At 40.2% G+C, this 12,433-nt stretch overlaps 1 protein-coding gene across 3 annotated transcripts in view; it reads left to right on the forward strand.

Moving 5' to 3' along the window:
* Nucleotides 1-12,433, forward strand: part of LOC103355228 (synaptotagmin-2-like) — a 37,578-nt gene that overhangs the window by 16,882 nt on the left and 8,263 nt on the right. For 2 of the 3 annotated variants that reach the window (XM_008278941.1, XM_008278932.1), the window contains exons 2-8: nt 3,606-3,821; nt 4,171-4,331; nt 8,358-8,495; nt 8,659-8,826; nt 9,355-9,522; nt 10,694-10,811; nt 11,157-11,290. In XM_008278941.1, coding sequence (XP_008277163.1) covers nt 3,626-3,821; nt 4,171-4,331; nt 8,358-8,495; nt 8,659-8,826; nt 9,355-9,522; nt 10,694-10,811; nt 11,157-11,290 — 1,083 coding nt within the window. In that variant the 5' untranslated portion in view covers nt 3,606-3,625. Of the gene's footprint in view, nt 1-3,605; nt 3,822-4,170; nt 4,332-8,357; nt 8,496-8,658; nt 8,827-9,354; nt 9,523-10,693; nt 10,812-11,156; nt 11,291-12,433 lie in introns of those variants that run through there. The other variant, XM_008278951.1, reaches the window with a different exon arrangement.

Genomic DNA, 12,433 nt, shown 5'->3' on the forward strand with positions numbered 1-12,433 from the left:
ATAGTAAACCCAGCAAACAAGATAGCTGGTTTGCATTTTCTACAGCTTTGTGGAGATGCATGTGGCTGTAGACCTGTTGTCTTTTTTCTGTTTTGTTCAAGTTTCTTTCTAAGAATTTTTACCCCTTTATTCCACAGAGATTTCAGGACTAAACCGTTGTGATTTGAGATGCGTCATCGGTGCAAGCTAATTCAGGAGACCCTCCTAAGGCTCGTACTCAGAGTTTAGGAACAAATGACCTGTATGAAGGCTTGCTGAGTAACCTGCTTGTTATTCAGTGGGTTGTCTGTTGCACTAGACAATCCTGTGTATTTTCGTAGCCTCGGTTTGCAGACTGTTCCTCACAAATCTGCGTCTCGTTGAAAGATGGGATCTGGAGAGCTAGGGCAGCGTTCTTCAAAACAGGAGTGGTTTGGTTGCTGATTGTCTTTGAGCAGCGAGAGCCGTGAAAACAGGACTAATGGCTGTCATAAAACAAAGGCGTAAGTCTGTGTCCTCTCCGTCCGTCCTCACCGTCGCCATCAGAGTGGAGGAGATAAAATGCTCAAGCACATATCCGTGAATGGTAGAATTGGTGTGGCTTGGCCCGATGTGAGGGACAAACAGGATGAAATGCACATGAATCGCAGACGTTAAGTGGATGATTTTAACATTGTCACAATATCTACAGTAATGTATAAAACAGAGTGCATACAGTGAGGCTTGTGATTGCTACTTTATTGAACAACCCACTTATTTTTTAAAAGTGTGATGGGTGAAAGCATTTCTGAGTAATTTTCTCAATAACTAGAACGTTTGCAGTTCACTTTTCCATCTCGGTATATTATCACAAGACGTCGGTAACATCATCCTACATAACAGCAGCAGCAAGTTATTTTAGCGTCATATATTTTAAGATGTACAAACTGGTCCTGGCCCCTGAATAATATAAGCTCATCCTTCCCGCTGTCAGCCTCAATTTGAATAATTTATATGCAGCAATAAATAGAAGCAGAATCTCTGGCACCAACTTGGAGAATTGGCACTTGAGAAATAGGAAATTCCCCCTTTTTTCCTCCCCACATCACCTTGACTTTAATAAAATCAACAGCACAAGTCCTCCCTTGTTATGCTTGTCATCTTTCTCTGTTTTCTGAATCGAGGTCTCGCCCGATCACTCATCACTGTGTCGACAGGCTGCTTTCAGCTGCACTTGTCACACTGTGATTTCTGGAACCGATAAGAGCTCTGATTGAACATTTGTTTGGCCTGTGGAAACACAACTGGAGAACGGTGTGCAGTTGTTCGTTTTGTTTCTTTACACCTCTCCCGGTCAGGCGGCGTTAGCTCGAGCACAGAAGCGGCATCTGGAGAACCAAAAGGTGTGATAAATGGTGATTTCTCATAAATATTGTTGGTTGCTGATCTAAAAATCATTGTCCAGCGATCTCACCAGTTTTTGAACTGTTTTAGGAAAAGACTGTAAAATGTCAGACTGTACTGTAGAAGCCATAATCAGTCATTTAATAAATTATTTTGCACCTCTTTGGTGGCAATACACAGAATGTTACAAAAACCAAAGTCATTAAAGCAGTTTTAGTTTTTTCAAGAGTTTGTTGCAATTATTTTACAATTGGCTTTGCACTACCTTATATTGCTGTGTGATAACACATGAATAGGTGCCTGTATCTCCTTATAACAAAGAATCATACTGAATGGAAAATGATCTGTGTGTGTGTATATATATATATATATATATTTGTATTTATGGCTATATACACACATATATAAAGGGCCTTTTTGTCCAGTTTACATCATGTGCACCTTTCAGTATATCTGTATTAGTCATCTATAGTGTATTTTATTACATTATTTCATTATAATTTAATCATATTTTCTTCCACTTTGAATCTATTTGTTAATTAATGTGTCATGAGTTTGAAAAAAAAGCCATTTTATTATACTTATCATGCTTATATAAAGATTGAACTATCGAACCTGTTCATCTTTTGCAAGAATATAGGACATGTGTGCTTTAAAGTCATGTTTCCTCATTTTAACCCACTATGACATTTTCTTTATGCTGTAGTTTATCACTGAGGGAGCCAAATTTCTGACACTACGCAGCTTAAAAGTGTAATTAAATGAACAACAAATTGAGGTCCAAGACTTTCGTTCCTCTGAGGGACTTTAAAGGTCCCCTTCCGACATTATTTATTAAAATATAATAAATACTTTGCTTGAAGTAATAATATACATGTATTTTTTCTCCATCTCCTCCATTTCCCTCACTGAAGAATCCCAAATCTATAAATATGCAAATATTGTTCATTTCCAAAGCTTAACTGCTGCACACCAGATGTTCCCTACTTGACTGAAGTTTTAATTTTGACTGTGCGTACCCTGGAAGTTTCATATTCACACATCACCCTTGTCCAAATTGCACACTAGGCCAGAATTTGCTTCCAAACTGAACATGATGCCACAAAATCACCTTCTTTGTGTGCTTTCCCCCTGCTGCAGACGAAGGTACACGCTGTACATCTGCACAGTGAAGGTCAAACATCAAAGTGAAGCAACAAGACGGGGAATTTAAAGTTGTAGCTGTTGACGCTTCATGCTATATGTGATATGTCGTCATTATTTTTTAGTTTTGTGTGTGTGTGAGCATTGCTTTGTGTGATTGTTTTGATGCATGGATGTAATTTATTCACCTTCTACATAAAAAACAACTATTGATCTCAATGAGACGCTTGAAATAAATTAAGCTCAACTAACACCATTACAGATGTAAACAAACCTCCATGACTTTCACCAGCTTTTGCATTAAAGATACATCTACGGCAAATGTTGCAAAATCTGTTTCGTCTGACAGTGTTTGTTGATGTGGCAGATGGATTTTTTTTTTTTGCACCTTTTGAAGGCTTATTCTCTCAACAGCGTCAGCAGATTTGGGATGTAAAGTTTCTGCCAGGCATAAAACAAGTTTAAAAACAAAGTCAAACTGTGGTAAATGTTGCTTGAAACACAAAGAAGAGTTTTTTTTGTGTATGATTATCTGTGAATAATTCATCTACTGTCACCAATATATTATGCCAGGGATGTTAGATTGGGTGGATTTAGATGGCTGACATGTTTTTTCAAGCATACACGTAGAATTGTTAAGGGTTTAGAGTTTGGATCAAACCACAAATCCTATACCAGCTGTCCTTCTCTACCACCTGAGCTACAGCCACCATTGGATCCTTTTCACCATTTAGGCAATTTTCAGAAAAACGAGAATTAAGTGGCTCTGCTCGGTGTTTGATTTAGATGCCAATTTTGTAACAGCTTCATTATATTGTAATGCACCAAACCCCATCCATCCATTTATACGAAACAGCCTGTAACAGGAGCCAGAACACATCACCTCTTTTGATTGTTTTCTGGCGACTTAACTGTGTGTGTTGTCACTTTTACCCATGAATTTCTATTCAAATGTCTCCTAAAATGTGAAAATTGGTCGAGTGACTCAATCTTTCAGTGAGTAACTGTCGATACAATATAATGTGCAGGTGGAGAACAAGTCGTGGATGGTTTGATGGTTTGGCCTCTCCTAATGACACCGTTTTCACGCTGTTTTTCAGGGACTGTGTGTGCAGCCTAAATGACGAAGTGGAACTTGTTAAAGCATCAGACAACGCCCATGGTCGCTGCTAAACCAACGGGGGCCAGTGCCTTGACTGCGACTCCAGCCCCCGTCGCATTAGTCTCCGCCGACAACTCCACCGAACCAGTGAACAAGAACGATGCCTTCGATGAGATCAAAAACAAGTTCCTGAATGAAATCGACAAGATCCCACGTGAGTCAACGCAAACTTGCTCCGATCAACCGTCAACCAACTCTTATTGATGTGACTCTCAGCAATGATTTTGGAATTAGATTGTCTCTTTTGCTGCAGGCGTTGGCAGCTCCTGTAATGTCTTTATTCAGTATTGATCATGGGCTGCTCTTCCTAATGGCAGAGAAATCTAATTTTCACCCAATCTAATTGCTAACCTACCACCTCTTACTAAATATATTTGGCCCAGGACATGACGTGAAGTAGACCAAGTGATTGGTCGGTCAAATGTCAAAGTATTTGATTCTTTTCTTCCTTTTTTCTCGGTGTGAATGTGCCATCTATACATGGGTCTGTATGTTCTCCTCAGTGCCGTCCTGGGCCATCATTGCCATTGCCGTGGTCGCTGCTTTACTCATTCTAACATGCTGCTTCTGCATCATCAAGAAATGCTGTTGCAAGAAGAAGAAGAACAAGAAGGGCAAGAAGGGGAAGGGTGACATGGGAATGAAGAACTTGAAAGGGGGAGAGGTATGTTCCACCGAGGGAGGCCGGGGGGAATTTTACACCTACATGAAGGCGAGGCAATCCGCAAATAACTTTAACCTGCTTATGATCCCATTATGCAACGGCTGGAAGGCTTCATGTGTAACACTGTATTGGGACAAAGCATATGTTTGATCACTTTTACTCAGCTAATTGTTCATATTTTACATATTTTAGTTCAGCTGCATAAAAAAAAGGAAGCAATTTCCCATTTGAAATGTACGAGATTAGTTTAAAACACAGACTGTTTTGATGTCACTCTAACCCAGTCAAGTGTATTCTCCGCAGGTGTTAATTACATTCTTTATCCACCATGATTATCATTTATTTTAATTTTTCTCTTTTTTTTTGTTAGTTAATGTATTTGTCATGAATGTTATTGTTGCTCTTTCTCTCACTTATGCTTTGGGAGTCGAGTGAAAAATGACAGGACTCTTATCTCTTCAGCCCGACCATTGTTTTTCTTACAGTCATAAAAGAGTAATTATGAAAATTAGTAGTTAGCACAATGCTGTTGTTTTGGGCCTATAATTATTATTATTATTTTTTTTACGCCGCGCACATGATTGATGATTTGATGTAGTACAAAAAAAAGGAATACATCTAACGGTGAAGTTATTTTAAAACCCCAATGGCCCTGCTGCACAAGATATGATTGTGCTAATGAGGAGGCTCCTCTATCTGTCATTTTCCTCGCTCCCTACAGTGTAGCTGACTGCATTTGCTGTGATTACCCTTCTTTGGTGTCTGCTGTGAGTTCAATCTCTTCCTTTGTCTCTGCTCTCCTCCTTCCTGCTTTGTGTCTTATGTGTGCTCCGTGTATCTTGACTGTGGTGGACTTCTCTGCCTACGGTAGGTCTGATAGCACGCGGCGCCCCTCTCTGGCCGCTCTGAGTAAGCGCAGACCAGGGCAGGGGGGAAGCTGTGGTTGGGGGGGGGGGGGGGGGGGGTGGGCTTGGAGGGGGTTTGGATTGCAATGATGATGATGACAATGAGTGCTATGGCTTCCTTAGTTTTTTTGCAAGCTTAGGTGCTGCGGGTGCTTGAGGACTCTATGGGAGCGATTAAGCTGCTTCGCAAAATCCACTGAACTGATATGCCGCACCAACTGCTATGTCTTGAATATCCAGAGATTGCAAATTTTTTTTTTTTGGCATTAAAAAAAAAAAAAAATCAACTGAACAAAAAAAAAATGTTTAAATGTCTATGGTTTGAAATGAACATGAAACTCATCCTATGGTTGAGCCTTTGAATGACGAGTGCACTGAGCAACTCACTAGAGATCACTAACATGCATGTGCAAGGGGTAAGCTGGGTATTTGTCAAATAATAGCAACCGAAACTTTGCCCAAATGAGAGCTTAGAGCATGTTTCCACCTTGGCAGGCCTCGATTGTGCAGCACAACCAAAAAAACTAGAAGTCTTCAAAACTCACATTGACTTGGGTATGAAATTCTCACGGCGTACCCCGGTTGTGTAAACACGCTGCGAGTTCCATGACAGATAAACCTGTTTGTGCCTCTTGACAAAGACCAGCATATGCCCTTGCAGTAGGTACCATTGAATGGCCACAACTTGACTTGAGAGTAACTTTCCTGGATGACCCATGCTGCTGACATACAAGGTGACAAGTCATTGATGCCCTCTCTCTCCCTGAAGCACTTGGGTCTCATTGAAGAGAAATGGTGGGCCAGAATGTTTGCCCGTGTTTGCAGTCAACTGCAGAGGCCTGATTTCTGTTGATCTAAAGCTAAGGCTACAATCACCTGGCTGTTTTTTGAACACGCATTCTTTTTCTTGAAAACATCAGCACCGAGCTCACGTTTCACCCCCGCGCAGTTGACCAAAGGGCATTCATTCAGACGCACCGTGTCTTCATCTTTGAACCCCCGCTGGAAGTTTGAGTAGAACTGGAAATTCTCAATATAGCATGATCCCTTCTTGGATGTGTACATTTCACTCAGAGCATAAGTGCAAAAAAAAAAAAAATTTTTGGGCTTCACAAAAATTTGTCGCTGAAGTTTGAGAAAAAATACATCAGAGCATAAACTTACCATAAGAGATAAGAGAATCCATTTACATTCGCCATCAGAAATAAACTCGGTTCCTGCATTGTGTGGCCTGGCATGCTTGAATGAAAATAAAAGATAGAGAATGCCACGTAAGAAGATATTGTGTGAGAATGCGTGCGTGGGTGAGAGAGAGTGTGATTTTAAGCATGCATGAGAGTTTGCATGTAAGCAGATGTGTGTGTGTGGTGATGGTGTGCAGTGCAGTATGGTGTGCAGAGGGTGTGATGGTGTGTGTGTGTGTGTATTATCTGTGTGTGTGCCCTGTTCCTCTTCCAGCTCATCACTGAGTAGCTGGACCCTCCAGTCTTACGAAGACATCAGTGTTTTTTCAAGAAGACAGCCATAGGAAAGTAGGCCATGCTGAGATATTATCCAGCTTCTTACCGTATCCGAAATGGGAGTTTACTTTAATATTCATATCGGAGCAAATTACTCTCATTTGATTAGTCGTGACCGCCTCTAAAGAGATGGAACACTCAAGAGTCACTGGGTGTGATGTAAAGGCAAGATGGACGATAACAGAAGATTTGATTTATCTTCTTCATCATGCCCTGATTATCTCAGGAGCAGTTAGCTGTCAGCGAACTGCAGGATTTTGCTCTAGCACCGGAATTCATATCAGCTGGAAAATCTGGACTTTGTTTTGGAGTAAATTGCGAAAATCTTTCAGTAATTCTCTGAGTTACAGCAGTCAGGCCAGAGCACAATAACAGCAGCACAATCCTATCAACAATACCAGTGTAAACACATTAATGAGACTTTGGGATGTCAGGAGAAGATAATTGGCAGACATTAATATTGTCTGGCTTCAAGTGAACCTTTTTGTCAGGCTGCTTACACTATCAGCTGCCACAGCGGCTCTTATCAGGCCGTTTTCACCTGCAGTTTTAGCAAGTTTGAGAGCTTTTCAAGAAAAGTGTCAGGAATCACTGCGTCAGTGGTTTGATCAAATCACATCTATGCCTCATAGCTCCGTCCTTCACTTCCTCTTAGTAAGGACGCCCAGCTTTCAACTGGATATCCTGTACTGGGGGTGGACAAAATAACAAGGACACCTTGCACTGTAGTGCAATGTGATTTAGCAATGCAGCAGCTCTGCAATAAATGGTTTATTTGTAAAGTTCACTTTTGTGTGTTTTTGAAAAAAAAAAATCCCATAATATTCTTCATTCTGCTTACTCTTGACATTGGCTCTTCTTTGCTGATACAGCTTTCCTGTGTGTGGGATATGCCATCACGATTTTTAAACAACTTAATATGACTCATTTGGGATGAGTCATATTTGGGATTTGTGTAGCTGCCTGTGTGACCTCGATGCTTTTCCCTCAAAGTGAAAGTCCTTTTTCCTGCTACGTTCCTGGTATTTTGTCCACTCCCTGAATATCACTGTTCCTGGCAGCTACACAAGTCAAATCATATTAATTTCAGGCTTCACAATGACTATTTTCAGAAGTGAAAATGAGAACTTCCAGAGGTTTTGCAGAGCTTTTGTACTAGATTGCACTGTAATGTAGGCTGTTCCTATGTTTCTGTCCACTCCCTGTATACTGACTGTTTTTCTGCTGTTGTTTCTCTTCTGAATCTCACTCTGTCTCTGCCTCTCTCTACCTTTTGCACAATAACTTAGAGCTCTACTGAAATGGCATTTGTAGTTGAGGAAAAATTGCCAGCTTCTGATTTTTAGCAGGTTTTACATACCTGTAACACACAAAAAAAGAAAACAGCAAATGGTGTCACCCAAGAAATAGTGAAATCAAGTCAGGTTGCAACCGTGGTCATCGATGAACAGATTGCACTAGTAACGCGGGGGTAAGTGGCAGGTAGGTGCTGTGACTAACCCGACTGCTGATGCCCAAGGTTTGGTGTTCAGCATAGCTGCCGCCTCAGAAAAGTCCTCTCACTCGCTTTTCTGCTGCCTGTCACCCCTCTGTCATTGCAGAAACAACAGGATGATGATGATGAAGAAGATGACGTGGAACCTGGACTGACTGGAGATGAGAAAGAGGAGGAAGTGAAGGAGAAGGAAAAGCTCGGGAAGCTGCAGTACTCCATCGATTATGACTTCCAAGAGAACAAGGCAAGCGCTTGAGTAGTTTATTTTACAATGTCATGTCAAAATGGTCTCTCATATATGTATGAATCACATGCTAAAATAAAGACAGGACCAAGGACATGTATTTGGTTTTGTTTGAGCCTGACAAAAGGTTTTTACTCTCATTTATTTGCACATTACTCCCCAGCTGACTGTGGGAATCCTGCAAGCAGCTGATCTGCTCTCCATGGACAGCGGTGGCACCTCAGACCCCTACGTCAAGGTGTTCGTCCTCCCTGACAAGAAGAAAAAGTTCGACACAAAGGTTCACAAGAAAACACTCAATCCTGTCTTCAATGAGACCTTTACCTTCAAGGTAAGCTGTAGTTAAGACATGGTTGCCCTTTACTTATTACTTAAAAATACATGTACGTCAAACTGTTTGATATGTCGACATGTCCTGCTAAAGGTGAACTGCTCCTGCTTTTTTCCCTCTTTCTTGTAGAGCTTAGCAGTTACTTAGATTCTGATTTCTTTTACATTAACACTCCTGGCCAGCCGTGATAAAAAAGCACAGACATATTGAAGGTGTCTGACAAGGGGAGTATGGTAGAGAATCAAATTAAAGGAGAGGGCCACCTCTGGTGCACCTTGGCTGCTGACGCAGCTCTTTAAAAAAACAAATCAAACAGCTTTACTTCGTCAAAGTCAGGCAGCTCTGCTGAAGCAGCAGGTTTGGAAGCCAGACGATTCTGAACTCCAGGTCAAAGTCACACCGAATATCACTCTGATCTGACCGATTTTATACATAGTTTGTCATGAAATGATGCAACAGTGTGATTTATCCTGCAATGTGTTAAAATCAGTATAAATGAGTTTAATTAGATTGGTTGTTGTCTTTCAGATACCATTCCAAGAGATGGGAGGGAAGACTCTGGTGATGTCCGTCTATGACTTTGATCGCTTCTCTAAACATGATGTCATCGGAGAGATTAAAATACCCATGAACACCCTTGACCTGGCTAAGCCAATTGAGGAGTGGAGAGACCTGGACAGCGCAGATCAAGAGGAGGTAAAGAGAAAGATCCTGCTGTTACTGCATTGCCAAATGATTCCTTAAAACCATGCTGCGTTTCTTTCACTATATTCCATAAATGAAAGTTCACCACCAGGTTAGAAAATACACAAGAGTGAATATTGGTCAGTACTTTTTGTGGTAGAAAAATAAGCTTCTAATAATGATACTTTCAACAGTTTGGGTATGTAGTAGTTACCAAAATCAGCACAAGGCAAGAGCTTAATTAAAGTGAAAACAGTGGAAAATGGAGATGAAATAGTAGGAAAAGACAACTATGTAACTGCACATATTCATAAGTATTTCCAGCGTTCTGCTCATATATGCAAATGGGGAGGAAAAATAATTAGAAACACCTCTCAGTATAATATAGTCCACTATTTTTTTTTTTAGCCAAATCTCCAATACTGTGAAGAAACACAGAACCTAATAAACTTTGCAAGGTTGTGCATTGAATTGCAAAAGATTGTAAAAGTGCACCTGCATGCATAAATTGGACACTGAGTGTAAACAGTACATCTGCAGTATACAATCACACAAATGTACGTGTGCCAGATTAAAGAAGGCAATTATAAAAAAAATACCTTTGAATAAAATTGTGTTTCCGAGGGTGACTTTTAAAGAGAATTTTTTTTTTCTTTTTTCCAAAGCAGTTCTCAGTATATATGTGTCCTGTCAGAAAAAACCTTTGTCCCTTTCCTCAGCTGATAAGCAAACATTGTGGTGGTGACACTTTTCTCTATTTTTACCTCAAACATATCTATCATTTATTTTCTGCAATATCCTGCTACATATCAAATGACATGTATGCTGTCGATACATCTGATGCCGTTCTGCCCCCTCTGTAGCGACGCAGCCTGTAATGTGATGCTTTCACTGTTAAGCTCGTGGAATATGAAATACTAGTTTTAATCAATGAAACTGCCTCCCCAGAGCCATCTTAAGAAGAAATACAGTTAATTTTGCATGCTTTCCCAGATATTTTATTAACCTTGTAAAGACCAACTAGATGTACTTAAAGTATAATTCCTGCTGGTATTATAAGCAGTACATATTTAAAAATGTTATTTAAAAACACAGTTTGTGGATATTTTCCACAAGAGGAAACATTTAGGCTCCGTTTCAGACCTCCTTAACTTTCTCTCTTCCTACCTCCTCCTCCTCACAGCCAGAGAAGCTGGGTGACATTTGCATCTCCCTGCGTTACGTCCCCACTGCTGGCAAACTCACCATCTGTATTCTGGAGGCTAAGAACCTGAAGAAAATGGACGTGGGTGGACTGTCAGGTGGGCTACTTTATATATACAGAGCTGAGCATCCGATTTTCTCATTTTGTTATCACATTTTGACACTTGATGCTATTTCAGTCGTCAATTCCTGGCAAAAAGACACCTGCCTGCAGCGAGACTGCAGCGTATGAAGCAGTGTGCCTCCGAGCACAGCCATTAGGTCGGTCCTGTTTTGCTCACGTGCTGACGCTGCAGTACTCACCATGCAGCAGCACTCACTCCTCCTGACTTCAGCATTGGCCCCATCTGTTGGTGCATCACAGCACTGCGACCCAAACATGCATGTGCAAGACATGTTTTTTATCAGCTTACCCTGATTTTTGCCCTTTCTCTGGTTTTCAGATCCCTATGTGAAAATTAACCTGCTGCAGAACGGAAAGAGGCTGAAGAAGAAGAAGACGACGGTGAAGAAGAACACTTTGAATCCTTACTACAATGAGTCCTTCAGCTTTGAGATTCCTCTTGAGCAAATGCAGGTGAGGACATGGAGTAATTCTGTCAAATCCTTTAAGGTTTCTTAAGGGGTGGAAAGAATAACACAGATCTTATAGACAGAATCACTAGTCTGCAGTGAGCAGAAGTGTAAAAAGTACTATTTCCAAGTGGAAAAACAGATGACAAATTAGTGTGAAAACCATAAATATATTAATTTCAATGCAGCCTATCAAGCAATTTATTATCTTTAAAAATACACCTACATTCTCATACGTTCTCATTTTTAGATCATTGTTAAAATATCTGATGGCAGCATGATCCCAGTCTTCAGTCCAAAAAGTCCCTCTTATCATTCAATGGTTAAATTCATGAAAAAGACCTTTACATACACTCAGGAGTTTTGCTCTTACAGTTTGTTTGCATTTATGATTGTTACCTTATTTTTACTCTTGAAGGATATTTCGACATTTTATTAAATTAGCTTTTTTTGCTGTCTTGTTAAGTGTTGGATATATACAGATGTAGTGAAAAAAACTTAAGGAAAAGCCAACATAAAGTGTCTTAGTGGTATACTGGGTCACCACATGCCATTTGAACATTTGATGCACAGACATGAGTGGTATAAATCTTCTCATCAAACGCTCAGGAAGAAAGCAAACATGTTTCCCAAAACTTACTGCTGTAACATCTAATAATTGTCACTTGTGACCTCAGAGAGCACTGATCATGCAAACCTATTTTATCAAAAAAAGAGAGGGTATTCTCTGCTGCAAAACAAACAAGCTCAAAAAACACCCCAAATTATATTTTAATGTATATGAGAATAGATGCAAACAAATCCCAGCCATCACCACCCAGGCATACAAAGGGCTTAAGCGGCTTAAGGGCCGCTACAATCCTTGACAGATACTTCTAGAAAGGCAAAAACTGTAGGGAGTGGTGCAGTGACCACTCCCTACAATGTTTGCCTCTTTAGAAGTATCTTTCAAAAATTCTTCATTAAAAGTCTTACATTAATAATCCATATCAAAATTTCAGGTTTTGAAATTGTCTCTAAAAGTGAATCAAATACAATGCCTATAAAAAGCAATGACCAACTTTGGAAAAGTTTTTCTTTCATTGCTATTCAGCATTGATTCATGGTCACTTTATTGTGGCTTTCAGACAAGATTTGGAGAAATATA

The sequence above is a fragment of the Stegastes partitus genome, unplaced genomic scaffold (genome assembly GCF_000690725.1).
Source record: "Stegastes partitus isolate 25-593 unplaced genomic scaffold, Stegastes_partitus-1.0.2 Scaffold4, whole genome shotgun sequence".
NCBI lineage: Eukaryota > Metazoa > Chordata > Actinopteri > Pomacentridae > Stegastes > Stegastes partitus.